The 26,558-nt window shown below is 40.7% G+C and overlaps 1 protein-coding gene across 13 annotated transcripts in view; it reads left to right on the forward strand.

Annotated features, from left to right (window-relative positions):
* Positions 1 to 26,556, forward strand: part of RASAL2 (RAS protein activator like 2) — a 263,139-nt gene extending 236,583 nt beyond the window's left edge. For 7 of the 13 annotated variants that reach the window (XM_019729474.2, XM_019729247.2, XM_074322352.1 and 4 more), the window contains 8 exons: positions 1,709 to 1,910; positions 4,024 to 4,223; positions 4,784 to 5,645; positions 12,208 to 12,342; positions 14,071 to 14,273; positions 15,485 to 15,572; positions 18,534 to 18,564; positions 20,946 to 26,556. In XM_019729474.2, coding sequence (XP_019585033.1) covers positions 1,709 to 1,910; positions 4,024 to 4,223; positions 4,784 to 5,645; positions 12,208 to 12,342; positions 14,071 to 14,273; positions 15,485 to 15,572; positions 18,534 to 18,564; positions 20,946 to 21,088 — 1,864 coding nt within the window. In that variant the 3' untranslated portion in view covers positions 21,089 to 26,556. The remainder of the gene's footprint in view (positions 1 to 1,708; positions 1,911 to 4,023; positions 4,224 to 4,783; positions 5,646 to 12,207; positions 12,343 to 14,070; positions 14,274 to 15,484; positions 15,573 to 18,533; positions 18,565 to 20,945) is intronic. The other 6 variants (XM_074322349.1, XM_019729386.2, XM_019729562.2 and 3 more) reach the window with 3 other exon arrangements.
* The last annotated feature ends 2 nt before the right edge of the window (positions 26,557 to 26,558 follow it).

The following is a 26,558-nucleotide window of genomic DNA, read 5'->3' on the forward strand; positions in this document are numbered from 1 at the left end:
AGATTTTCATTGTGGTGGTATTATAAATAGCAAAAAAATTGGAAATAACTTCAATATTCATTTTATAGAGAAATGGTTAAGTAACCTATGGTACATGAATTCAATAGAATATTTGAAGCCACTATAAACAGTTTTTACAAAGAATACACCATAACATGGAAAATGAAGATATAATTCTATTAAATGAAAAAAGCTATTAAAAACTTTAGCCAAAAAAAAAGACAAGACATCAAATGGTGCATATGCTATTGTCTCAGTAACGTCAAAACGCAAAAACCTCCATATAAAAAAGTTGGGACGAGCAATCAGATAAATTCCATGGTTACATGGTCTAAGACAACTGGCCTGGCCCTTTCAAACAAGTCACATGTCATGAAAAATGGAAAAGACAGAGGGGGACTGTTTTAGACTAAAAGAGACTAGACTGAATTCTTGAATCTGAATTGGATCTGAATTGGAGAAAACTCTGTAAAACTCCATTTGGGGACAATTGGTGAAATTTAGTTTAAAAAGTTTTAGTGTGATAATGGCATTGGTTCATGTAAGAGATTTTCTTTATTCTGGAGAAATAGGTTCTAATGTATTTAGAGGTTTGTCTGCAGCTTAGTTTAAAATGATTCAGCCAAAAATATATATATATATGTGTGTGTGTGTAAATATATATATATATATATATATATATATATAGAGAGAGAGAGAGAGAGAGAGAGAGAGAGAGAGAGAACAAACTTAGCAAAATGTTAACAGTTGGTTAATGAAAATGAACAGCATATGGGTGTTCATTGTATATTCTTTCAACTTTTCTGTAGATTTTTTTAAAGGAAGTTAGAAAGCAGTCAGGGAGGAAATACACTCAAATGTCAACAGCAGATATATTTGGGTGATACAGTGGGTACACCCACACTTTTTCCACTTTTCATTGTTTTCAAATTTCTCTTAAGTTTGTATAATTTTTACAATTTACAGAAAATAATTTTAAGATCATTGAGAAGGAATTCACACTGGCAAAACTGATCACAGCAGACTTACTCAATATTAAAGTTTAAAGACAAGATTCTTTTACAAACTTACTGAAGGGAAAAATTAGAACTTCAGTGAGACAGATTGTTTTCTAGTTTAAATAGTGGCACTTTAGAAGTGCACTGCTTGAACTTTGTGTACCCTAAATAGAGACCAATGCAGAAATACACATATTTACTCATATTTGAGCTAATTCTGATTTAAAAAAAACAATATTTCTAACTTATTTTGGAACAAGATTTATGGACTTACGCTGTCCCTGAAGACAGCTAGACTCTAGACTCTAGATAGACGAAGAAGAGAGCAAGTTCTTCTCTAGCAGAGATAAATAGCATGAACAACAGCGTGGAGAAGAGAAAGTATATGTGGGAAACTTGGAAGAAGTGAGTGATATTGAAAGGTTTATACTGATGAACCATTTGGTAGGTCAATGAAGATTAGATTACAGAGAGCTTTAAGTACCAGAAAAACAGGGGTATTTATTACTTTACCTGATAGAAAATAGAAAGCTATTCAAAGTTTTTTAGTATTAATATTTTTAGCATTTATCTCTTACAGACAATACACAAATTAGTAACTTACCTGCCAAAAAGAAAAAAAAATGTATAGCTCTGTGAAAGTGAACTCAAAGTGATTACCTCTCTTTTCCTAAATATGTTCTTTCTCATTTTCTTGCCCTCTACTTTAGATTTGGTAACAAAGAAGAATACATGGCATTCATGAATGATTTTTTAGAACATGAGTGGGGTGGAATGAAGCGCTTTCTTTTGGAGATCTCTAATCCTGACACCATCTCAAACACCCCAGGCTTTGATGGTTACATTGACCTGGGCCGGGAGCTTTCAGTTTTGCATTCCTTACTGTGGGAAGTGGTTTCCCAACTTGATAAGGTAAAGTAGGCTGGAACAGTCATGGGAGCTGGGAGGTGTAGTGAACCTTGAGGTACCTGAATTCCAGAGAGCATCTACGGAGTGATAGCACTCATGCTTTCTCTTAGTTGAAAGCAGCCTTTTATCTTAGAAATCTGGGAGTAAATGGTTATCTTTTCTGAGTAAACTCTGTACTCTACAAACCAGGACATTCTAGAAAGCCATGAAATTATTTACATATATTTTTAAGTAATTATCTGCATTAATGGAGTATTTATTTCCATAAATAAATAAAGTAAGTATATATAACATCTGAAAACTTGCCTAGAAACTAATATCAAATATCGGTATTGTGACCTTATTCACGTGTAGCAGGATGAGATGAAGCCTCATATAGCAATTTCTAACAGAACTGTGGACTTTGAAAAATACTGAAACTATCACGTTTGATCACCTTTACCCATGAGATATTTTTGTTTTTATTATACTAATCAGAGGGTTTACTATATCTGTTACTACTCGAGAGTTACAGGGGATCTGAAAATCCTGACGGTTTCTTTCTCTACAGATATGAATTAAGAATACAGAAAACAATTATCATTTTTAATCATTTATTTTGATTGCAAGCTAAGAAATTTCTTGTATACCATATTAATAACTAAATATATATCATACCAATCATTTTATTCCTTCTGGGATTTTATAGAGAGGCATAGATTTTACAATGGAAAATAGTCTTAGCAGACTTTAGCTAGATTTATCACAATAATTATTTTTTGATGTTTTTGTTTGCTACAGGTATTTATAAATATGTGTGGTGGTATGTTAGAATAACTTCAAAAGACAAAGTTATTTCCCTGTGATAAGAATTTGTTTGTTTTCCTTCATTTTCCTATTATCCTTGAAAATGTTGCACCAATAAAATTGGAGGGAGTAAAACCTATTAATAAAGACCACTTTCCTGAGGAAACGTAAATGGTAGGGTGTCCACTAGTGCTTAGCACATTTGTAAAATAGACTGTTCCTTCTTCTTGAGGACCCCTTCTTCACTTTTAGAAATGCCAGCTAGAGATTAAGTTGCAGCTATGCTGAGGGTAAATTCCTTGAATGTGGATGAATCACGGCTCAAGAAAGTTGAGCACGAAAGGCATTCTTCGAGTGGCATTTGAGCATACGTTCTAGCCGTTCAAGCAGAGTTGAAGAATCTATTGGTTGTTGAGCAAATGAAGAAGATCCAGAGACAGTCACGTAAAACTGCCTAACAGTTGAGGGTCCCATAAGACCCCATGAGAATAAGAATTCCCCAAAGGAAAAAGAACAGATGGATAAAGCAAGCACTAACAAGTTATTCTTTGTTGAATAACTGCGACAGTGAGATGCAGATAACAGTTATCAGCCTGGTTTATTCAGGGTCAAGGTCTTTTTAACAGGCTTTGCTGTGTAAACACACTTTTCCCTTGTTTAATCTCTGTTTGGTCCCGGGAACCAGGACTCTGTCCAGATATATTTCATAGAGACAGTTTATTTTGCTGCTTAAAAAAAAATTGTCATGCGAATGCAAGCCCACTTGGCAATAGGTCAGGGTTCCCAAGATTAAATGCGATAGTGAATGGCAATATCAACTGTGTGCCCTGGAGTGGAGTGCTTTGGACCCCTGCATGCAACACCTTCTTGTATGTTGGCATGCATTCTACCCTCACATGACCCTTTTTCTTTGGAAGTGTCCTCAAACTAGCCTTCTGGTCTTGAAGTCCTTTTTGGTTAGAAGGTGTCTGGTTCTTCCCCTCCCCTCCCCACCTCGATCTATTAGTCTTCCAAAGATTTTGTTTGCTTTGCATGCCTATTTTAGTTGGAATGGCAATGTTTTGGTTGTTTTGAGCATGTCTTTTAATTTTTATTTGCATAATCCTAATTTCTATTTCCTTTCTTTCCTCAATGTCTGCCGCACCTTGTTTTGCCTCCTCCATTCATCTCGACGCCATGGTTCTGCTGCTCCGTAACATTGCATTATGAACCTGCCGCTCCCCACATGCAAACACCTCCCCTCCCCTCCAACCTGCACCCCTTCATCAATGGGCATCGTGGTCCCCAAAACAACCTGTGGTGGATGTCGCAATGCTTATTATCCAATTAGGGTGAAAATTCCTTCCTACAGGCGACCGTGGCAAAACTGGGACCTCTCCCTCGTGTTCTTGCTGACATTACCAAGTCTCTGACTAATCCTACGCCAATACAGCAGCAACTGAGACGCTTCACTGAGCACAACTCCAGTCCCAATGTCAGTGGAAGCCTCTCCTCTGGGCTGCAGAAAATATTTGAAGACCCCACTGACAGGTATGGAAGAGAGAATGTGAAGTACTACCTCAGAGGGATAATATTTAGAGATTTGGCGAACAGCTCTTTAACTTATTTGTTGAATTTACAATCTTTAAAGTCATGACCAATTGGAAAGAATCATCTGACCTGAGATAAATCCAGTTATTTGTCATAATAATACACAAGATCTAGGACACTTATTTTCTAGACTGATATTGGAGAAGATATGTCCTACTTCGTGGAAGACTAAGGGCTCTAGGAAATTGATAATGTCATATAATGTAGCACTTAAAAATCTAGAGAACCTCAGGTGAAACCATGGTGTGTGTATCTATCTGGTTATGTCAGATGGGCTGTGTTGATTCTTAGACGTGGCTTCTGTGTTGGAAGATTGGTGCTTTGGGCAGGGACCCTTCAGTTGTACCCTCAGAGCTTCTCATCTTGAAGGTTTAGAAGGAACCGATTGAGTATGAATTGGAATGCTTTGGGAGGGTTTAAAGCCTAACTAGGAAATGATGGGACCTTAACTATGTTACATTTGCCTCAAGAGTAATTAAGGGTTCCTTCCTTTCCCACAGTGATTTGCATAAGCTAAAGTCTCCAAGCCAGGACAACACAGACAGCTATTTCAGAGGGAAAACGTTACTGCTGGTTCAGCAAACCTCCTCCCAGAGTATGACCTATTCTGAGAAGGATGAAAAGGAAGGCAGCCTTCCTAATGGTCGCAGCGTCTCCCTCATGGACCTCCAGGACACTCACGCTGCTCAAGTGGAACATGCCTCAGTCATGCTTGATGTGCCTCTGCGCTTGACCGGGAGCCAGCTTTCCATAACCCAGGTGGCCAGCATCAAACAGCTGCGGGAAGCCCAGAGCACCCCGCAGAGTGCTCCCCAAGTGAGACGGCCCCTGCATCCAGCCTTGAACCAGCCAGGCAGCCTCCAGCCCTTGTCGTTCCAGAACCCCGTCTATCACCTCAGTAACCCCATCCCAGCAATGCCAAAGGCCTCTGTGGATTCCAGCTTGGAGAACCTAAGCACTGCCAGTTCCAGAAGCCAAAGTAACAGTGAAGACTTCAAACTCAGTGGCCCCAGCAACAGCAGCATGGAAGATTTCACCCGACGTAGCACTCAGAGCGAGGACTTCTCCAGGCGGCACACTGTGCCGGACAGACACATACCTCTTGCTCTGCCGCGGCAAAATAGCACTGGGCAGGCCCAGATCCGAAAGATGGACCAGGCCGGGCTGGGTGCCCGAGCCAAAGCCGCGCCATCCCTGCCTCACAGCGCTTCCCTGCGGAGCACGGGGAGCATGTCGGTGGCCTCTGCGGCCCTGGTGGCCGAGCCTGTGCAGAACGGGAGCCGGTCCCGCCAGCAGTCCTCTTCCTCCAGGGAGAGTCCTGTCCCCAAAGTGAGAGCGATCCAGAGACAGCAGACGCAGCAGGTAGGGGTGAGCATTGGAGGGCCTGGCTTCTACTCTCTCCGGTCTTTGTGCAGAAATCGATGGGAAATCCAATTGCTAACAAGGTTTCCACTGAAAAATATTTTCTGCCACCTTTAGATGGAAAGAGGATATGAAAGGTGTGGGAGACACCTGGCTAAGTGAGGCAGTGGACGAGGAGACTAAAAACCACACTGGGCCTTTCCTTCTCTTCCCACAAAGCTTCTGCCTCAGTTTGCACTGAGAACAGAAGTAGCATGTGGAGTGAACAATTAGACACTTAAACTACGAAACCTATAGTCCAAATCAACTAGAAAATATTTGGGGAATCAGGACATTAATTGTCCATAATTTTTTTACTTAAGCTTCCAGAACAAAGTTTTACATTCTGAGCCAAGAGTTTAATGTAACTGCTCTCTACTCCATCCCCCAACTCCCTCTGGAAATATCAAGTCCCGTGTGCCTTTTCCTGGAAATGGCCACAAAAATAAACAACTGAACACCTGTAGAGGCAAGGTAAAGGAGAGAGGTAAAAACATAGAAACACAGGTGGTTGGCAAGTGTTCTAAACATTTACAAATCCCTTGTGTTTCTCTTTACATGGACAAGTCCAGCTAGTATCCCACCAATCTTAATATTTTTCCAAACTTTTTCTCTTGACAAAAAGATTTCCCAAGACTTTAATCATTTCTTCCTTACATATTACATTTTGAAGGACCAATTGTATTTTATTCTTTGAAACTAATAACCTTAGGAATTTATGTGTGTACCTGTGTGTGTGTATCTTACGTTCATCTGAAAAATTTTTTTTCTCCTAAGAAGCTTTGTATTTGTTGAATTTTTTTTGAAACCTAAGCATAAGTACTAGGGAGCTTTGTGATTTACAAAGTTCTATGACAAATCCTTTCGTGAGCAAAATACCTTGTCTGAGGAGACCGCAGTAAAACCCCAATGTGTCTATTTGCTTTCATAGGTAGGCATTTACTGATTTGGGTGCTTCTGCCTCCACTCTGCTGTGATGACAGCCCTTCCCCTACTTTGATAATCGTTGTTTAAAAAATAAAAAATAGAACATTTACAGAATCTTTGGCTACAGAAGAGTCAGGGATGAAAAGGATGCCTAATTTAAGCTGATTCTGGTAGCCGACTTCCTGGGCAAAACTTTCTAGTTGGGTTTTCTTTCCTGAGAAATAAAGTTTTTCTTTAGTCTTAAATTTTTCATTTTTATTTTGTTGTGTTTCCCCAAATTTCATCAATTCTTTTGACTTAATAGGCATTTTCATTTAATGAAAAGGAAAAAATTAGTGCGTGTGTATCTATCTATATCGATATCAATATGTATAAAATTTAATTTGTGTGCGAGGAGACTGCTAGGCATTCACACCCTATCATGTTTTCTGCTAGCTTCTAGCAACTCCTTTCAGAGAATTAAAGTTGTATTCAGAGGGACAAAGAAAGATATGTAATTTTAGAGATGGAATGCTATGTGGAGGCAAACATCTACTTGGGGGGCTTAGTGCAGCACGAGGGACCAAGGATGAGATGAAGAGAGAAAAGACCAGATCAGCAGAGAGGGACAGGACAGGGGAAAGCGCCCTCTACCTACTTTTCAAAAACTGCGGGAGGCCCCGCCCTGGACAGAAGAGAGAAATGCTTCCCCAGCCCTCCTGTAGCCTGCAGTCCTCTATTCCCGGGGCCCACGACACAGACTCATTGTTATAAATATCATAAATTAAATGGCCTTTTGTGCGATCATGTGGAACCAATTGTCATCTATAATATGAGTGCTATAGGAAAATAGAACACCTATCACATAAGCACCCAGTACATGTTTCTATGGGTGAACAGAAGACTGGTTAGTTGGGAGGTAGGAAATGCATATGGTCTCCAAACAACCAATTTAAAATTTTTTTATGCCACAGACAGTAATGAGTTGAGCAACATCTATATTATATTGACGTGAAGTAGGGCACAGTGAGATGCCCTAGCATAGCTTTAAATACCCATTTTGTTTATCCCTTTGCTGGTACTGCGGCCAAACCATACCAGTCAAACCATACATCAAGTTTCTGGTTTTTCTAGATTGGCTTTTTCTACATAGATGTTTGTTCTTTCAAACTTTTTTTTTTTTTTTTAATTCCTTATCTTTCTGTTTCTTGCTTGCTTTTCTCCCATGAAGCCTCTGAAGTTCTATAGAATCGGCACATTTTTTAGGCAAATTCCTTTACATATTTTAAATGTAAATTGTGTTGGGGAATTCTTCTCTCTCAAAAATGAGATTTCTTTGTGGGGATTGTCCGTAGGCGTCTGTAATTATCAGTGGCTTTGTCCCATGCAAATTCCATTTGTATCAGAGGCGTGGCCATTGTTGGCAGTGTAACTAGTTTCAGTCTTCATCTACTGAGTAGGAAGGAAATAAAATCCTAGGGAAGCAGTGTACAGAGAAGGAATTTTTTTTAAGGAAACTTAATTTTTTGACCCTTTTCAGCCTCTATTTAGATTTATTTTTTCTCATTTTCCTCTTCATTTAATTTTTTGTGTATCATGTACTCTGTATGTATAATAGATTTTATGTACAATAAATGAGTTGTTCAGATATAACACATCACCTAACCGTAGCAATTCAAATTTGAAGAAGCTTTTAAAATTGGTATTTGATCTGCCTATTGGAAGGATGTTGTAGCTGTCACATTCGGGTTTGTTGAACCCTCTCCTAACCATCCTCTTCAAGGACTTTCAGAGTTTACTTATTAATCTAGTCAGCCCTTTCTTTGCTGTCATAGAAGTGTTATACATTGATGGGAACCTGACTGTTTCAGACTGTGAAGAAGCTGAAACCAACCAGTCTTGTTTATATCTAGTAAATACTAGCACGGAACAGGGAGCTGGCCTGTTCTCAACTGTCATCAGCATAGCCAGGCTATGACTAATTGTCGGGGCAGTGGAACTGCTGTCTCAGGCCCTTTTGCCCTAAAGCGTTATGATTTTTCCCAGAGAAAACTTCTACAGCTTTTTCCCAAAAGGGAGAGATATTCCTAATAGGAATTCCTACTCGTTTTCTTTTTTATCCTTCATTTTCTTTAATGATCCACTGTTGAAAGTCAGTGGATATAAATGCTCTTCCTAAGGCTATAGCTAAGGAAAATGGAATCTGAACCACTTACCAACCTCTTTTCTCAATTTCTTTGACTATAAACTAGAGGGAATAAATTCTGCTATCTAGCCAGTTTATAAAGGAGATAGAACAATTTTGAGGGAAGATGTTTGATGCACTTTATTACGCTACATAGTAATAAAGTATAATTTATTACTAAGAGAAGGATTAGAGGAAAGACAGTGTATTTCTCTTAGCAATAAATTATACTTTAGTAATGAATGCCAAAGAGAATCTAGAGTATTAATAAATGAATATTTTATTGAGCAGCTATTGTACAATTATGTAGTCACTACCATTCAAAAAAAACTTACAACTGTGTGATATGGTGCCATGCCTCAAGGATTAACAACCTAATTGAGAAATAAGACCAGCACACATAAGACCAATAGAAAAAAGAAGAAAAAAAAAAAAAAAAAAAAACCCAACACACCACTATATAGTTATTTCGTATGAAGGACATACTACAACAAAAATTAATTTTGAAACAAAAATCACCTTTATTTTCTTCCAGTCTAGCACAATGATTTTGATTTGTTCAACATTACTTTTCCATCTCTTTATAATTATATAAGGTTTCATCATAACTACAAAGAATAATTAATAGGATCTGATTTACTTTTTCGGCAGTTATTGACCACCTACCATATGCCATGCAAAGTGCTAGGATATTTTAGGAAGTGATTGAAAATCAGATTTACCCAATAAAGTAGGAAGACACCCAAATGCCCAGTGCCCATTGAACAGCCTCTCATAATTCATTGGACAGTGTTAGTCCTTCGGAAGATATGGTAGCTACCACCGTCACCAGTGAAATGAAACAACTCTTGTTTTTATTGCTTCTCATTTAACAGTTATCCAAGATTACCCTAAGGAGTTGTAGTTTTTAATATGTTTTGAGGGGCTAAGATCTCCTTAGAGTGTTCATAGGAGTATTGTTAGTTTGCATTGTATTTAGAGACACTCAATAAATAGTCACCATAACAAATCCCGGGAAAGAAAGTTCATTCAAGCAACCTCTTGTTAACTATATAAAGCAGAAAGCTATTGAATTAGCTGCCTTGAAGTAATAAATTCCACACAGTGAAGTTGCTGTGTGTTTTAATAGCTACTTTATCTCCAAGTGCTATTGAATAGAAAATCCTGGTTTTACAGAAAAGCAGCTTTTCTGTGCCCTGTGTGCTAAAGTGATAAGATTATAAAATTAAAAAGGCATTTGTCTCCTTTAAATATTGACTTTCTATTAATTTTTTAAGATTCAGAACCACATTCTTCTGCCTTTCAGGTGTACATATATCAAATAAAAACCTAAATCCCTTGTTAAACTATTTTTTCTACCAACACTAAAGCAATTTATTTTGTTCTGCTTTTAAATCCAGCGTGGGGGGGGGGGGAGAGAGAGAGAGAGAGAGAGACCTTGTAGTTCACAAAGTGCTTTTACATGCTATATCATTTGTTTCTCATAATAACTTCTCATGTGGATAATTATTATCTTCCTTTTATAGATGATACTATATCCTATAGGCCAGTGTTCCCAAAGTGTGATACTCAAAATTATTTAAGTATACAAGGTGTTTATTTAATTAATCATGTAATAATATTAACACATTTTAGAAAGAAATAGAATTACTAATATAAAAATATATTTATAAGTATATAATATATATAACATCAAACTCATTATTTTACTGATATTATTGCTTGGCATAAGGACTTAGCTAACTGAAAAAAGGTTGTTTTAAAGAGATAATAAGCTACTAGTGATACTGTGACAAACATAATACACAAATGAATGAAATATAAGAAACACACCTCATACCCTAGTGGAGATAAAGGTCAATTTTTCAGAACTGAGGGTACTGAAGTTTAGGACATGTTTACATATTTCTTGACAAAGTGGAGAAAACAGCTTTGAAGAAACAAATTCTAGAAGTTCATTCACGATTGCTTGTGTGTGCCTCAGGCATGAAGCCATTTTTTATTGATATGTATCTGTATTCTGTTTGTAAGTCAACCAAACCAGGATCTCCTTCATACCTTTTAAGAAATACCTTCATATTACTTTTGCATGGTGTGTTTTCAAGTCTCTCCCAATCCATCTTTGATAACCTTTTAGTCTCTGTGGCCAGTTTTTTTAGTGTAGTCTTTCTAAATCTCAAAGTCATCAAAATACCCCTTCTTTTAAAATATCTCTTTAGAGTTTAACTGGGTTCTATTCCAGATTGATATAAAGATTCTTAAGGTACACAGCTCTGCAGGGGAGAGAAAATTCCCTTCAATGAGATTATGGACTATTGGTCCTCAAAATAGAAATCCATTTTAATTATCAAAAAGCTAACTCATATTCAATGCTTTGTTCTCCATCTCACTCTCTCAGGCAGGCCAGAGAAACAGAATTTGTTGTATGTGTCCAGCATTGTGGATAAAGCACTAAAGATCAGTAGCCTAATATAAATTGTAATATCCAGTGCCAGTTTTCTAAAAACAAATACAGTAACAACATCAAATCTTTCTAGTAAACTACAAAGACCTTTTGCATATACTATCTTATTCAATCCTTAACAACTCCCTGAGATGGTCAGTCTCGGTGGTGATGGTGGGTGATGCTGGTGGTACCCCTATTAAGCAGATTAGGAAAAGAGTGTTTAAGAGGTTAAGTGACAATTTAAGTGGCAGAGTTGCTACTCAAGGCCAGAATTCTTCCCACTCTCTCTATCTATATTGTAAAAGGACAATTTAGCCATCCTAACTGGATAGAAATATCCCATAGACTAATTTGATAGCCACTGTTTTGAGCCTGTATTCATCAAGAAACTTTCTGGTCTAGTATATGGACTTTTTTAGTGGGCTTAACCTATCAAGAAATCATTCCTCTGTGAAAAATGACTAAAATCACTTGTTCTTTCTCTTCCACGAAATGGTTAGTATGAAAATTAGGAATTCGACATCCTGATGTATAAATGGGCACCTTCTGAGTTTGTTTAGCATTAATTGTTTCCTTGGTTCCCTGATCATCTCTGGGCTAAACAGATGTTTCATCACCTGAGCAATCAGCCGTCAAGTTGTGCTTTCTTTCTCTCATTCTCTCATCACTGTAAATTCATTAGGTAATTTGGACCATGGGACTAATTAACAATTTTAAGGCCTTGTGTTTCTTTGGAGGGAGAAAAAGGCAGGTTCCTGGGTGTGTTGCTTAGGAATTTCTATTCAGAATAGTTTATTCTTCTACAAATGTATATGTATTCTCTTTCCTCGCCCCCAGCCCTGGCATTAATAAACTTTTACTTAGAACTGAGAGCATTTGTTAGAACACAGGGATCACCATTGTGTTCTCAAAGAATAATTCTCTCTATGAAACGTATCTAGTGGATGAACTGTTTGGGGCGATACTCATGAGTATTTCTGGCTCAGGTTCAATCACCTGTGGACTCTGCCACAATGTCCCCAGTAGAGAGGACAGCAGCCTGGGTTCTGAACAATGGGCAGTACGAAGAGGATGTGGAAGAAACTGAGCAAAATCCAGACGAAGCCAAGCACGCCGAGAAGGTAGAGCCACGTCTGTCTGTATTGACTTACTGCCCCACAGCAGCAGGCTACCAAGAGGGTTGTCTAGCCAAGGACGTGATCCACGCCCCCCAACTTCAGCCCCACCTCTCGTGTTAACCATCATGTACATATCTGTATCTAATAATTCAGTGGTGTCCCGATGTGAAAATACGCAAAAAATGTCCATCAAGCTGGGTGGGAGGAATTAGCTCTAATTTTTTTTTTTTTTTTTTTTTTAATGTAGGTTGCCTTGATTTAGAGAATCCTCTGCTATTCATTTCTAGTCATTTAAGGGGAATATTTAGTGTTTCTATAAACTACTTGTTAGTGTTCAACCAAGGCCAAAATTTCCCTTGGATGGACTAGACTTCCTTTCTATATCTTGGTAATGATTTTTTTTTTCTTTTTGCATTTTTCTGGATAAAGAACTTCTAGTTCTATAGATGATTTTTAAAAATACATTATCTATTGGTTCCATTTTATTTTGTTTTTGTTTTTTAAAGAAAAGTTGACATGGAAAACAGTTATCAAGCAAGAAGCTTGAAATCACGTGTGGCATTATCTTATTTAACGGAACAACCAGACAACTAGCTTCTGCTTACTTACCAGCATGATCCTAAACGGCTTGTTGACGCAGTCTACCCTTTGAACTGTCTGAAAAACTGTCACCTTGTACCTTCTGGATTAACAAGCATAGTTTAGAACCATGATGGTGGATAAGCAGAAGCTAATTGTCTGATTGTCAAGTAAATGGGATATGTGACAATAGAGTGCATTTTACAAAGCACCGTGCAGATTTATCACTAATTAGTAATGAATTTAAGTAGGCCATCAACAAGAAAGCTTATGCCTCTCACCTCACCTAGAAATTTGACATTCCAGTATACTCAAACTCCAACCACAGCTACTTCAGTACAAGAAAGGGCCATGTAACCAATTGAATTATAAAGCTTCAGTGAGAATTGATTATATATAAAGCTTTAGCTTCTGTAAATTTCTATAAAGCTTTAGTGATAAAACAGATGTCTGCGTTCCAACAAGCAGGACCAAATTGGGCAGATGAACCCCATCATGACAGCGGGCCATGGAGCAGTGTTCACCAGTCCTGGAGGACACGTCAGCCTTTTGCTTGGTGCTTGTGACCTGAATATTTTATGCTTTTATGGTTGGGGAGAAAGCAGCGATAGTCTACTCCGCCATGAAATTCTATTTATTGATCTAGTAGCTTAACATTATAGAAATGTTGCTTATTCTCTAAAGGGCTGATTCTAGTAGAGTGAAGGAATGGCAGTCTGATGAGCCAAGTTATGTTGGGATCCCACCCTACAGGCGATGATGCAGAATCTTTCTTCTTGTAGGCAACTGGCTTTTGGCTCGTTGAAGTGATTTTTCAGGCTTCCCGGTGCTTGATCTTTTTTTTTCCTGCTCCCATTTTATACCCTCACAGATTGGATATGGCTTGCAGCAGCTGGTAGTTTAATGCGGAGAGAGACACATAAATATATAGATTTGGAATGCCAAGTTAACATTAAAAATGAAATTTTAGGAAGAGGGCAAAGCTCCTTTGCCATTTATGCCTGTTGGTAATTTTAAAGAACGTGAGCAGCACATGGAGGCAGCTCACACAGCATCCGGCATTTCCTTCATAAAAACAAAATCACTCACTTCTGAAACCGGTGTGACTCGTCTTTCTCTCCCTGTCTTTCTGCCCGTCCTTCTCTGCTCCAGTATGAGCAAGAAATCAGCAAGCTGAAGGAGCGCCTGCGCGTGTCCAGCCGGCGGCTGGAGGAGTATGAACGCCGGCTGCTGGTGCAGGAGCAGCAGATGCAAAAGCTGCTGCTGGAGTACAAGGCGCGGCTGGAGGACAGTGAGGAGAGGCTGCGCCGGCAGCAGGAGGAGAAGGACAGCCAGATGAAGAGCATCATCAGCAGGTCAGGGCCCCCTGGTGGGCGGGCTGGTTAGGGGGACCGACTGGGGAGGACACCCAAGGAGCCCTGAAGCAACAGCAGCACAGCCATTGTCAACTCGGCACACCCTCTGCGGTACGTAGGGCAAGTGTGGTGACTGACTGTCTCTCTTAAAATTGTCTAAATCTGAGACCTTAGTGCTCCTCCTTTGAAGACAGAGGTCGTCTTCCTTTCACTCTAACAATTAGAAAACAGGAAAACCCAGTGACTCACCCGAGAGGTCTTTGAGGAGAATTGGGTTTTAGAAAACCTAACTATTCCATGTCCAAGACTAACTTAGTTTTTCACGAGCCCTAAGACATGGAAGGGCGTTTCGTTGAATATCGTGAGGGCCAGAGAACCGAGAGAGTGCCAGAGATGTCGGGAGACTAAAGAAGGGGTCACTTTTACCAAACTCTTACATAGCACTTACTATGGCCCAAGCACTTGTCTAAATACTTTACAAGTAACAATTTAATTTGTTACTAGTTTGTTTAATGCCAATGTCTGAAGTAGGCATTATTCTCATTTTCCAAACAAACAGGAAACAGATTGATTAAGTCACTTGTCTAGAGTCGCTTAGTGGGGCAAGCAGGGCTTGAAGCCACGCACGCATTGAAGCTCCAGAGTCATGCTTGTACCCACCGTGCTTCAATCTTATCAGAAGCTGTAGACGGTCAAGTAAATTGAAGACAGACAGGTCTGTTGTATTAGCCGTATGGAGTCTTCCTGAGAGCAGTTTGGCAGAGTTTAAACACCAGTGGGGTAACATGTCAATGGTGGCTGCGAAAGAAACTAGACCTACTAAGTGTAGAGCGCTCTGGGAGGAGACTTGGCTATGTAAGGGAAGAGGCAGGACAGCTGTCACAGAGTAAACTGAGATTAAGAGAAGGTGGTCGTTGTTTTTCGTTGACTGGTTTGATATGTTAAGATGAAACAAGTTGGTCTGGTAGAGGAGAGGGAGGAAATGACTAGGGAATACTGTCCCCGAGGGGATGTGCAAATGTGCAGGGTCCAGTCACAGAGGGCTCGACCTTGGGTGTCTTCCAAGGTAAGAGAGAAGAAAACACGGTTGCCGGGCTCTTACTGAGAAGGAGTGGAACTATTGAACTATGATGAGTTTTGGGTTTCTTGTCCTCTACATTAACTAGCCCTCTCGTGGAAGATGTTGACATGTCCTTTCTGCCACAATCTAGGCTAATGGCTGTGGAAGAGGAATTGAAAAAGGATCATGCTGAGATGCAAGCAGTTATTGATGCAAAGCAGAAAATAATTGATGCACAGGTAAGCAGCCTCAGAATCTAGTTAGAAGGTACTCGTTTATAATAACTGTTATTCTCTGACTTCCCACCCCTTTGCAAATGCCAAGGCATGTACTGGAAAATGGCTCACTGGACAGTTCTCAGCATTACCTTTTGAAGATTTACAGAGTTTCTATGTGACCTGTGACTTTTCCTTTCTTTTACTGATGACAAGCCTGTTGACGCACCAAAGTCTTAGCGTGCTTAGTGCAGTTGCCTGACACATCTCAGCCTAGTTAGTGCATGATGGGGTTTCCTTCTTTCCTTATGGAAAGTATGGCATTCTCGAAGGGGACAGCTGTGAAAAACACACTGCATGAGTCTGCTTGTGACCTGCACTGACCATTGCTTGGCTGTGATCACGGTCTTGTCAGTCACGTCCACCGTGCCATCTAGCCCCAAATAGTAGTGGCACTGCAGGGAGAAGACGAGGTTGGAGACGGTACCCTTCCTTAGTGTTCTTTTGGTTTAGGGTTCGGCACTAATGCTTGTAATTCGCTTGGCTGCCCTTCTTTGTTGGCTGTGCTTAGACGGCCTCCTTTGGTTGATGAGAGCAGAGCATGGGCCTCTCCTCACTGTAGCTCATACCTGTGACACTAATGGTGTGATGGCTGCCAAGAGCACCTCACAGGGACACATCAGTGATCAGAGCCAAATCCAGTAGGCAGACAATGTTTCTGATTCCTTTTCATTTTCTCAGTGCAAAACAATATGGTTGTATTTCTTAAAGTGAAACAAATAACAAAAGGCAGGTATGGTTTTGACAGTGGCTGGTCTAGCCACTAGATGTGTACCTCTCTGAGGAGAACCCAGCCAGGTTTGCATCTCTCACTCTCAAGTACCATGTCATGTCCTCAAGCTCTGAAATAAAAATGGGAGCAAGCACTTTATGTTCTACTCCCTCTCTGTACACCAGCCAGTACTCAGCCTGTGTTAGAGCCCCCATTGTTCTGAAAACATGCACTTACTGCCTCCAATCTCGTTTCCTGGGATGGAGTTTACATTTCAAAGGAAGTAGGAACGATGCTGAAAGCACAGCCATGGGGAGAATGCTTCCTGGGCCAAACACACTAGACTTGGTGTCAGGTATGAGGTGTGAGGCTCTCTCAGTAACATAGCTCCCCAGCATATTTTGGACTCTTGAACTCCATAGTTTCTGGATATTTAGACATGCTAAGAATCAGAAGAAATTTCTGTTGTAATGATCTTACTCGGTCCTTTTTTAAAAGCCTTTCTAGCTGTCCCCAGGGTGGGGGAGGACAGAGTACCAGAGACAAGGCTATCTCACCATCCATACTTTAAAAAGTTATCCCAGAGGCTTAAGAGAAACAACTTGAATAAAGAGGGCAGGTTAGTCAGGAAACCTAATATTAGTAAGTTTTCACTCTGGGATTTTCAATATGGCAATACACAGCAGGGGGAGTTCTATTAACCACACCAGGAGAGATTTTGGTTCTGAGATAAAACACACCATATGATAAAATAATAAAGTAGCCCGTTTCAGCTGGTCTAAAACGGTGTCAGTCTTAAGCAGAGGGAGCTTGGCTTGGCGTCATGGCTCTATACACACTGTTTTCCTTTTCTCAGTTGTCTGTCAAGACAGCCTCATCCTTAGCGTCTGAAGATTTCTACCCCACCCCACTCCCTATTTTGACATCTAGGGCAAGATGACTGGGTGTGAAGCAGGAATCATAGGCAAGAAGGTGAAAGCAGGAGAGGGGATGGGGTTTATCAGGGCTCAAACGCTCTGGAATGGAAGGATCTTCTCTAAGGATCTAATTAGGAGCCTGTCACTGCTCAGGAAAAACGTACCCTCAAGGCATCAGTCAGTGTCAGACTTGTCACCTGGCTTAACTAGGTGATATTTTGCATCCATACCTCAGAGCAGTGGTTTTCAAATGGTTTGGTTCTGTGGACTATTTTGATGAAACCAGAGGCACCTTCGATACATGAATTTCCAGCTGCTCCTACTGACCACTCAACAAATACCACTCTCAAATAATAGATCAAATCACACTGAGGTTGGCTAAATGTAATCAACCACCGATTCCAAAATAGGCATTACTATATGATAAATTTTCTACCAGTGGCCCACTGTGGATCCTTAGGGAATAGTGGAAAATCCACTAGACCACATTTTGAAAACCACTGCACCACGCATGCACAGCACAAATCATAAACACTGAAGCCAATATAAAAAAAAAAAAAAAAAAACAGTTTCCAATTCCAGCTGTTGTCTTACTGACACATTAAATTCTTATTATAGTAAAAGACCATGAACATCCTTTGACACCCTTTGTAATGAATGACTTTTTATATGAGATCCTTTCCTTTGTAAGGATAAATCTTACATCTTAAGTGTTTGATGGAGCAGAGCAGCCCAACTGGAAACATTTAATAGAACTAGATGTTTGGGGGTGAAAGCTTCCCAGCAAGGTATCTCATACTTTTATGTCCCTGACATCTGCCTTGGTGCCACTACTAGTAAAAAAAATACGTATTTCTGAAATGAATACAGCTTTCTTTATACTAGAGTTGAGCCCAGCATTTCCTAAAACACTAAAGGCCAGATGCCCAGTGAACTGGTTTTCATCTCTCTCGGCAGCCTGGTGTCCCCACAGGAGAGACTTGTCCCTGAATGCAGCCTCCCTGTCCCCTTGAGTCAGTTCATGCTGCAAGGCCCAGCCCGAGTCAGCCGCTTTCTAACTGAAACGGAGAGGGTCCCGGACCTTGTAGCACAGCCATGGGGGTCCTGGTGATGGTACTAAGGGACCGTTTCTTAAACATCAGACCAGGGACTGTGCCACCTTTCACCCCCCCGCCCCCCACCCCAGGATCTCTCCCTGTGACTCAGATGGAGAACAGAGAAGGGCTTCCTCCTCTGAGAAGCAAGCAGCTGCCTAGTTACTGTTGCAAGTGATGTCTCCGCTGTGTTAAATTACAGGTCATAAATGGAGATGAGATTATTCAAACAGGCAAGTAAACCCTGTCGTTCTCTAGCCAGCAGCTCCCAGCCCTGGCCCGGCGCACTGGCCTCCTACCCATTCCAGCTCCTTCACTCCCCACACTTGACCTCCTTCCTGTCAGGCAGGGAGGGACTCGATGGCTTTGCCTTTCAATCCAGGCAGAATCGAAATGTCAGACAGAGCATCTTTTGCCGACTGAACTTGAATTTCAAAAGTCCCTATTTGATTTTTTTTTCCTTTTCCTTTTTGTTTTGTTTTGAGAGATTGGCAGTGAGGGGAATTACAAAAGGGAGTTTCTCCACTTGGAAACTTTCAACTGTTGGGCGGAGGGTGGCAGGGGGTGAGGGGTGCTTGTCTTCAGCTGTTGCTCTGGTAGTCAGTAAATAATTACAATCACTCTTAGCCTTCTTTTTGACCCTTTAAGAATCAAATAATTTTTCATGAATGCCTTTTTTTTTTTTTTTTTTTGTATAAACCTGGAGAAGCCTGCATTCCTTAGTATTGGGGCCTTATAATTTATCCTAATACGGAAATATCTTTTCTTTTTTCATTATTTCAAGAAATTACCAGTTTTTCTGTTTAGAGATCTTTCCTAACCATAGGGGGAAACATCAGATTTGGCTCCCACCCCTTGTTTTCTGGTAACCGCTGACCAATCCTTACCTACTGGCTTGGATGAAAAATCTATACTTATAATCCCAGCAAACTCCACTGGCTGTAATTTTTTCAATTATTATTATTTTTTAAAGCCTTGTGAATCTGTCTGTCTTTGAGTTTTGCCTATCCTTACACTGAGGTACTTACCTTCCCAAAGCCAAAAGCGTCCTGCACTAGATTAGTGGTTAATTAATAATGCTGATTTGGGGTATCTTACCAGCTGAGTTCTCCATTAGGGAAAGGAAAAAACATTTTTTTTAATGATAGTAACAAGCTTGAGCTAGTTTTTTTTTTGTTTGTTTGTTTGTTTTCATACTTTGAAACTAGGACCACCAGCCCTGCTGCCATATACATCCCCCCGCCCCAACCCAAGTTGGAGATTAAAGGGACGTGTCAGTTGATACTGCTGTTGTGTATGCTTTTACCTAAATTCTCCCCCAGGGCAGTGGTCTTCCCCCTGCCTCCTCCTGGCAGCTCGTTTCCCAGCAGAGTAGGCTGCACACAGCCCCAGATAGCAGCCCTCTAACAGCAAGGAACAGCGTCCAACTCTGCCCTCATAGGTCCTGTCCGAACCATCGCATGACTCACCTTACCATACTTTTCCCCAGGTGGATGCAAAAACTCCCAGGGTAGGGAAGCTCCTTTTGGCTTTGGCGGTTGTTCCTCATGTGTTATTTTCTTTTTAATTTCATGGGCGTAGGTAAAGCGGTCCTTCTCTGCGTTAACGTATCTACTGAAAAGTGACGACTTCATGTTGGAAAGGTTCTGGAATGATTTACCTAGCTGCTCAAACTAGGATTAGGGTTTCTCTCCTAATCTTCGTGAGACTGATAATTTTTTGATGGGATTTTTTTTTTTTTTTTTTTTAAATTTAGATGAGCCTACTTTCCTTGGGATTGCCTTTTTTTGGCCCTTTCCCACTTTTGTTTTGTTTTTTTGTGTGTGTGTTCAACAACCTTTGGTTCCAAAATACTGGTTCCAAAGCATTTTTTTTTCCAGAGACTCGAAACAAAATGAAAGCAATCTCCTTATTGGTAGCTTTCCTGGAGTAACTCTGAGCTGGAATGAGTCGAGGAGCTGGTGTTCTCTGTGTGTTTTCATGTGTAATGTTTACGGCATCCCCCTTCGGCCACATCTCCCTCCCCATATTCAAGTGACTCCTTGGCCTGAGCTTTTGGCTGCTTTCCCCCCTTGCTGTCGCATCCTCACTTTGTTGGTGACTAGAAACTGCCACTATGTATTGTTTTTAATTTTGAACTGCAAATGTGACTGTTGTGCCCTGTTTGGGGCCTAAGAACCCACAGATCACTTACACTTCTCCTCTGTGAAATGAAACCTCTTGTGCTTCTTTCTTTGCCACCTAATTTCCATGTTTTAATTTTGACCAAAAGCACTTAATACCGTCAGGCCCCTTGACACCTGTGTTGCGTAACCTGAAGTAACACGTGGTGTCATTTTTACGTGATGTCCTAGTATCCCAAGGGGTTATTAATCACAAATCCCGCTATGCTGAAAGGCAAAAAGAGAGAGAAAATAAACCCAGACTCACTGGGCTCAGGGGAAGCTGGGCCTGACGAGTGCGCAGAAAGAGGCAGAGACGTTCCATTTGTCTGGGAAGCATCGTGCGTACCGCTGTTTGATAGAAAGCATCGGGATAGTCATTCAGTAAAGAGAGTACCATGGTGTGACTTCCTGCATGTGGCCCGAATAAAGCCGTGATTGGTGTGTTGTAGGAAAAACGGATCGTGTCCCTGGATTTGGCCAACACCAGACTGATGGGCGCGCTGACGCAGGTGAAGGAACGTTACAGCACCCAGGCCCGCAATGGCGTCTCTCCCACCAACCCCACCAAGCTGTCCATCACGGAGAATGGTGAATTCAAAAACAGCAGCTGCTGACGGGCTTTGTGACTAGACAGACTGTGGGAGGAGACCGAAGGAAATGTCCCCGCTCTCCTGTCCCCAGCCCTTCATCCAACCTGGCCAGGTTTACAGGATGTCGCTGCTTGAGAACAGCAGTGTGACGGGCAACTCTCGAATGAAGGAAGGAATCTTGTCTTTCAGGGCATGAGGCTAAGACGTCCGAGGTCGAGGCTTCCCCCCATGTCTCTATGTACATAGGGAACTTAGTTCTGGGCCATGTACAGAAAACACCACTGTAATATACCAAAAGGAAGTTAATAATGTAGATTACCTTTTTAATTATTGCTATTTTTATTATTGTTTTCCTCTTGTTGAAAGCACTGCAGTTGTTAGAGGAGGAAGGTAGGAACTGTGTGTGAGTGAGAAGTGAGCCCAGGGGTTCAGTAGATGGAGACCAAGTGTTTGTCTGTCTGGTAGACGCGCATGGCGTGCAATAGACATTGTCAGAATGGATTTTTTCAGGGATTCACCTGCCAGTTAAAACACCCCACTCCAGCCCCCTTTCCCTTTAGGACCACATACAAATACTAAGACCCAAACAAGATATTTTATCCCATTGACCAACCAAGACTGGTTCTGGATGGACAGCTCATCCGATTTGGGGTACCCCATTTCAGAGGACACAGATAAGAGCTCTTGCATCACAGCTGGACTTCCGGAGTGACTTCTATTGAACTCCTGGCTGTGTTTATTTCCTTCTGTCTACCGCAGATGGGAATTTTCCATTTTGAACAGGGGCTTTTTATTTACCCCAGTTGTAATAAAGGGTGTTCTTTTTCCTCTTTAGAGTTTACAAAACTATAAATATTTGAGTCTCTACATACCATCTTCCCCTTCACAAACCCACTGCCCTTTCCTCCCCCGTGATGGAAATAGCATCATCAACAGGGTTTACTCTCCCCTGGAGATATCATTCAAATATGCTATTCATAAACCTTCCAAAACAAACACCCTTTCTTCTGTACAGAAAAGGGCTAACCATACATACCATAGCAGAAATCTCTGAATATTTCCTATTTTTAAAAAATTTCTATTTGTAAGTTACAGTTTTTATTTGGGATCAGGATTTTATTCATTGAACTAGCATATCTCTGGGCAGGGTACTTTTATCTCAATCTTTAACTTTTAAATAGCTTCTTTCTCTAATCTTCTAAGTAAAATTTGGAAAGGAAACCCAAATCCGAAGCATCACTCTTTTAAAAGTGACGAATACTCTTGTGAAAAAAAGAAAACGAAAAGTATGGAGATAGCACATTCCAGTTGTTGTTCCCATGCTCTTAGTAGATTTGTCATCCTTGGCTTGATTGTAGGACAGAAAAAGTCATGGAGCTAGTTTATTTTCTTTTTTCCAAAGATGTGAACTGTCATCTTGAATGCAAACTTGGTTATCAGAAGTATGGAATGTTACATGTTAGACATTATATATACAAATATATATAATACCTATTCACACACGTGTACATACAACTGCACAAATAGGAAACGTTCATGCCTTCTGTGCTGTCAGATACAACGTTAAAAGGGTTTTGGATCTCTTGAAGTGAGAGCTAGGCAGTTATTTATATTGAAAAAAAAATAATTTCTCAAGTACGTTAATGATGTTTATTTTAAATTGAAAACTTTAAGGAAATTTTGAAAAAGGAGAGGGGTGAGTGTTTCTACATAACGATATTTGGAAGGGAACAAGAGAACATGTGTCTGTGTGTCCTCTTTTGAGTGAAGCCCAGACAGTGACACCAACCATCCCTTTTCACCGAACCCCAGCATGCATTCTGCCTTCTCTCAGGTGGGACCTTGCGTCTTAGCAACGTCACCATGGCCCCCCCACCCACGACCTTTTAAAACATTTGCCTTCATAACACTCCCCGTGTCTGCCACTCAAACGTGAAATAGGGGCTGCCAATAATGCTGATCTGATCTGCAGACTTCTTGGCCACATGTTTGGGCCCTTGTGTGTTTTCTTGACCCTTAGTAGTTATTTTACAAATTCTTATCTCTGCCTCCAAGCTGACAGCACACTTTGGTCAAAATCACTTATTTTAAAGGGAAAAAAAACCCATTACCAATTCTGAAGTACTGCCCGTTGTTGACAAGGGGAAATGTAAACATAGCTCTGTTCCTGTTTGTGGCCAATCTCAGCTCCAGCCAGGTCTAATTCATTCTTTGTAAAGCCTTCAATTGTGCCACAGACAACCTGGTAAAAGAATTGTCAGTTTCAGCGGCCTTGAGTATGTAATGTGGCTGAAGTCTTGCACTGACGTTTGGAAGCTCTCAGGTGTTGGCTATGGATTACAGAGGGCTGATAAGCTTACCTGCCTGTGGGGGAGACACGAAACATCCAATGTGTTTTTGACGGATGCAATACATCCTGTTGGCATGTGGGCTCCTTAGAGCTGCCTACCTTGGAAGATTAAATGCCCCAAATGTTTACATAGATTATGCAGCCCTCTGTTATCAAGTAACCTTGAATGAAGAGAGTAAAAAATAATAATAATAATGAAGTTAGAAATAAGCTAGAAGTTCAGAGTTGTTGCGAGATGTTAAATTTTAGATTATCCTTTGAGCCTATTTCTATCTAAATATTTTTCTGAGGTTGGTTGGTTTGTTTTAAGTATGGAAGAAGGCAGCAACAGGCGATCATTTTTATGGAGGTATTGCTTAATTGGCTTTTCTTCAGTCCAACTAGGTACAAACCTCTGTTCTGCTGGGAGGAGGGACGTGGTTGGAGAAGCGGGTGAATATACGTGGCCGTGTCTTATACTTCCTCCACCCAACACATCACCACACTGTGGGGCTCAGCACAGCCCTGGGTTGAGTGGACTTGGGAATTCAGAGCAAGCTCTTGCTAAGTGCTTGTCTACCTGACAACTGGACTTGCCATCAACAAGGACGGTGTTGGTAGGATTTAGGAAAAGGGCTTCCTAGTCCCTTTTATGTCACTGGTACACTGAGCTGTCTGGGCTGAAACAGCAAAAAGAGTTACGTTTCCATTGGGTCCTCATATTCCCTGACTCTGTGCAGTACAAGCCCTGACACAGGGGAGGTTACAACCAGGTGGCTGTAACACACACCTGAGCACGTGCTGTGTTCCAGGCTCTCTCATCCAGGGCAGTCTGTGGACAAGGAACATGTGATGAGATGAGGTGATCGTGCTGCGAGAGCTTTTTGCTTTTTCACTTGGCATCAGGGTGATCAGAATTAGCTTTCTCTGGTCCACTGCTGCCTTTCCCTGCAAATGGCATTGGACAGTGCAAGAAAAAGTAGGATTTTTCTGTCTATGCTGCTGTATGCCCTTGAGAATTAGCTTGACTTTAGAAGTAAAGCTTTTCACTGTGGCCTTTGTTCACGGGTCTGTAGTTCTGTTGACCCCTGACTCTCACGCTGCCCTCAGAGGATTGGGAGCAGTTCTTTTCTGGAAGTCCCAGAGCAAGACAATTGCCATCAAGTGAGTTTGCAGTAGTGTTTCTTTTGTCTTCCATGTACGTTTAGTTCTAGTTATCTCCAGTGTGGAGTTCCTGAGAAGCTTGGTTGTGGGACTGAACTTGGGGGAGGAACCCTCTTCAAGATTACCTAAGTCCCATGTGACCCCGAACCCCAGGCTTGACTAGACTTGTCACTGGGCCTCACTCAGCAGCTCCTGAGCCCATGCCACAGCTTTACACCATTTTTCAGCCACATCTTTGGAGGCCAACTTCTCCTACCGACTGGAAAATTAAAAGGGCTTTCTTCTTCCTTCCCCTTCTCTTTTTCAAGTCTAGTGGTGAAATCTCCTGCTTGCCCCAGCAGTACATAGTTGTCTTCCCACCCCGAGCTAGGGGCCAAGAATTTGGGATACTTTGTTTTTATCAATACTTCCATTGAAAAGACCTATTCATATTTGACTCGTTTTTTAAAAGCAAGATATATTGGCGTGTTGAATTTTTAAATATAATCTCTTTTCGTGTTTGAGTGATTATTAGTTCTAGAAACATTCTCTTGTCACCACCTAGTTACAAAGCTCTTGAGTTTAGGAAAGACAAAAGTGATGAAATTTGCATGAGATAGAATAAATATCTTATGAGGAGTGAAAGAACCTGAGGAAGGTAACAGGAGCCAAAGGGGGACACTGCACAGCAGACTTCTCAGCAGTCCAAAAGTTCAAGGACATGGGGATTTATAGCCTGGACCTGCTCTTAAGAGTACACAGGTATATGGACAGGCAGTTCTCTCCGTAACACGTGCACCCTCACACGAAACGCACAACTCCTAGGGCTGCCCTTTTCTGAATGTCAGTCCATCTTCTAGAGCAGTGATTCCCCAACTTTCTTGGGTTTTCAGATTTTTAGCTCTCATTTGTTAAGATTTTATGACAGTGGTTCTCTTTTCTTTAAAATGTACCATATGTGTTATATGTAAATATATATAAGTTAAAGTAACTTGAAATTGATTTGGTTTGATGTTAGCTCAAGAACTCTAGATATCATTGCTACCTTGGGGAGTCATAGAAAGAAAGGCGAATCTCACGGATCTGACAGTGGGATCCAGAAAGACGTAGTTTTGGTTCCTGATCAGTTAATCCTCAGGTGACGGAGTAACCAGCTCAGCAGGACTCGACAAATGCGGTCGGCTGCCCAAGGAAAGCAAAATGGTGGTTTCTGCCCAAATTTCAGCATGCATTTTCCTTTCCTACTCAGTTCTTATTTTTTTATTCAAATGCCCTCGTTTTCCCCTAGGAAATCGTTTAGTTTGGGACTTACAGACTTATCTGTTGTTGTAGAGAGATTTCCACAAAAGCTGTGTTTTAGGGGTCTCCATCATCTGTGTGGGGTTACAAATATCTATGTATAAATATCATATTTATGTCATCGCTAAACTCCCAAGGGAAAATTTCAATTCCCAGTTCACCAAAAAGTTAAATACTAATTGATTCAATGACCACTAACCTGTACGAAAGTTGAACTAAACAGTAAAGGTCAACTTTTGACTGGTGCTTAGGTATTTCCTAGTTACATTACCGTTAACTCAAGCAGACAGCAGAACACTCACCTGAATCACACCTGTGAGCACTTGACCTTCTAAATTCGCTTTTGTGTTTCATCTCCAGGGCCTTAATAAACGGGTGTTAATACACATGACTATGTTACAAGGGTAGCTCTAAATAATTTATTTTTGATTTCAAGAAAGAGAAAAATACACCTTAGAAAAACAAAACCCAAGATTTTATTTTATTTTTAAAGCCATATTTTTGTGCTGGTAGCACTTAGATTGTTCCATATGTGAGATCCATATCTGCATTTCATTACCTGGGTTTGTTCTAAAGAAGATTTATTTTTGTTCTGTGAATAATTTTTGATGGTTCTTGTACATGTACAGATATAGATAATGTTTGAGGTCTTTTATCGATAATCCTACAAAGAATACAAATAAACTTTAACTTTAAACATT

Source organism: Rhinolophus sinicus, linkage group LG17 (assembly GCF_036562045.2).
Source record: "Rhinolophus sinicus isolate RSC01 linkage group LG17, ASM3656204v1, whole genome shotgun sequence".
Taxonomy (NCBI): Eukaryota; Metazoa; Chordata; class Mammalia; order Chiroptera; family Rhinolophidae; genus Rhinolophus; species Rhinolophus sinicus.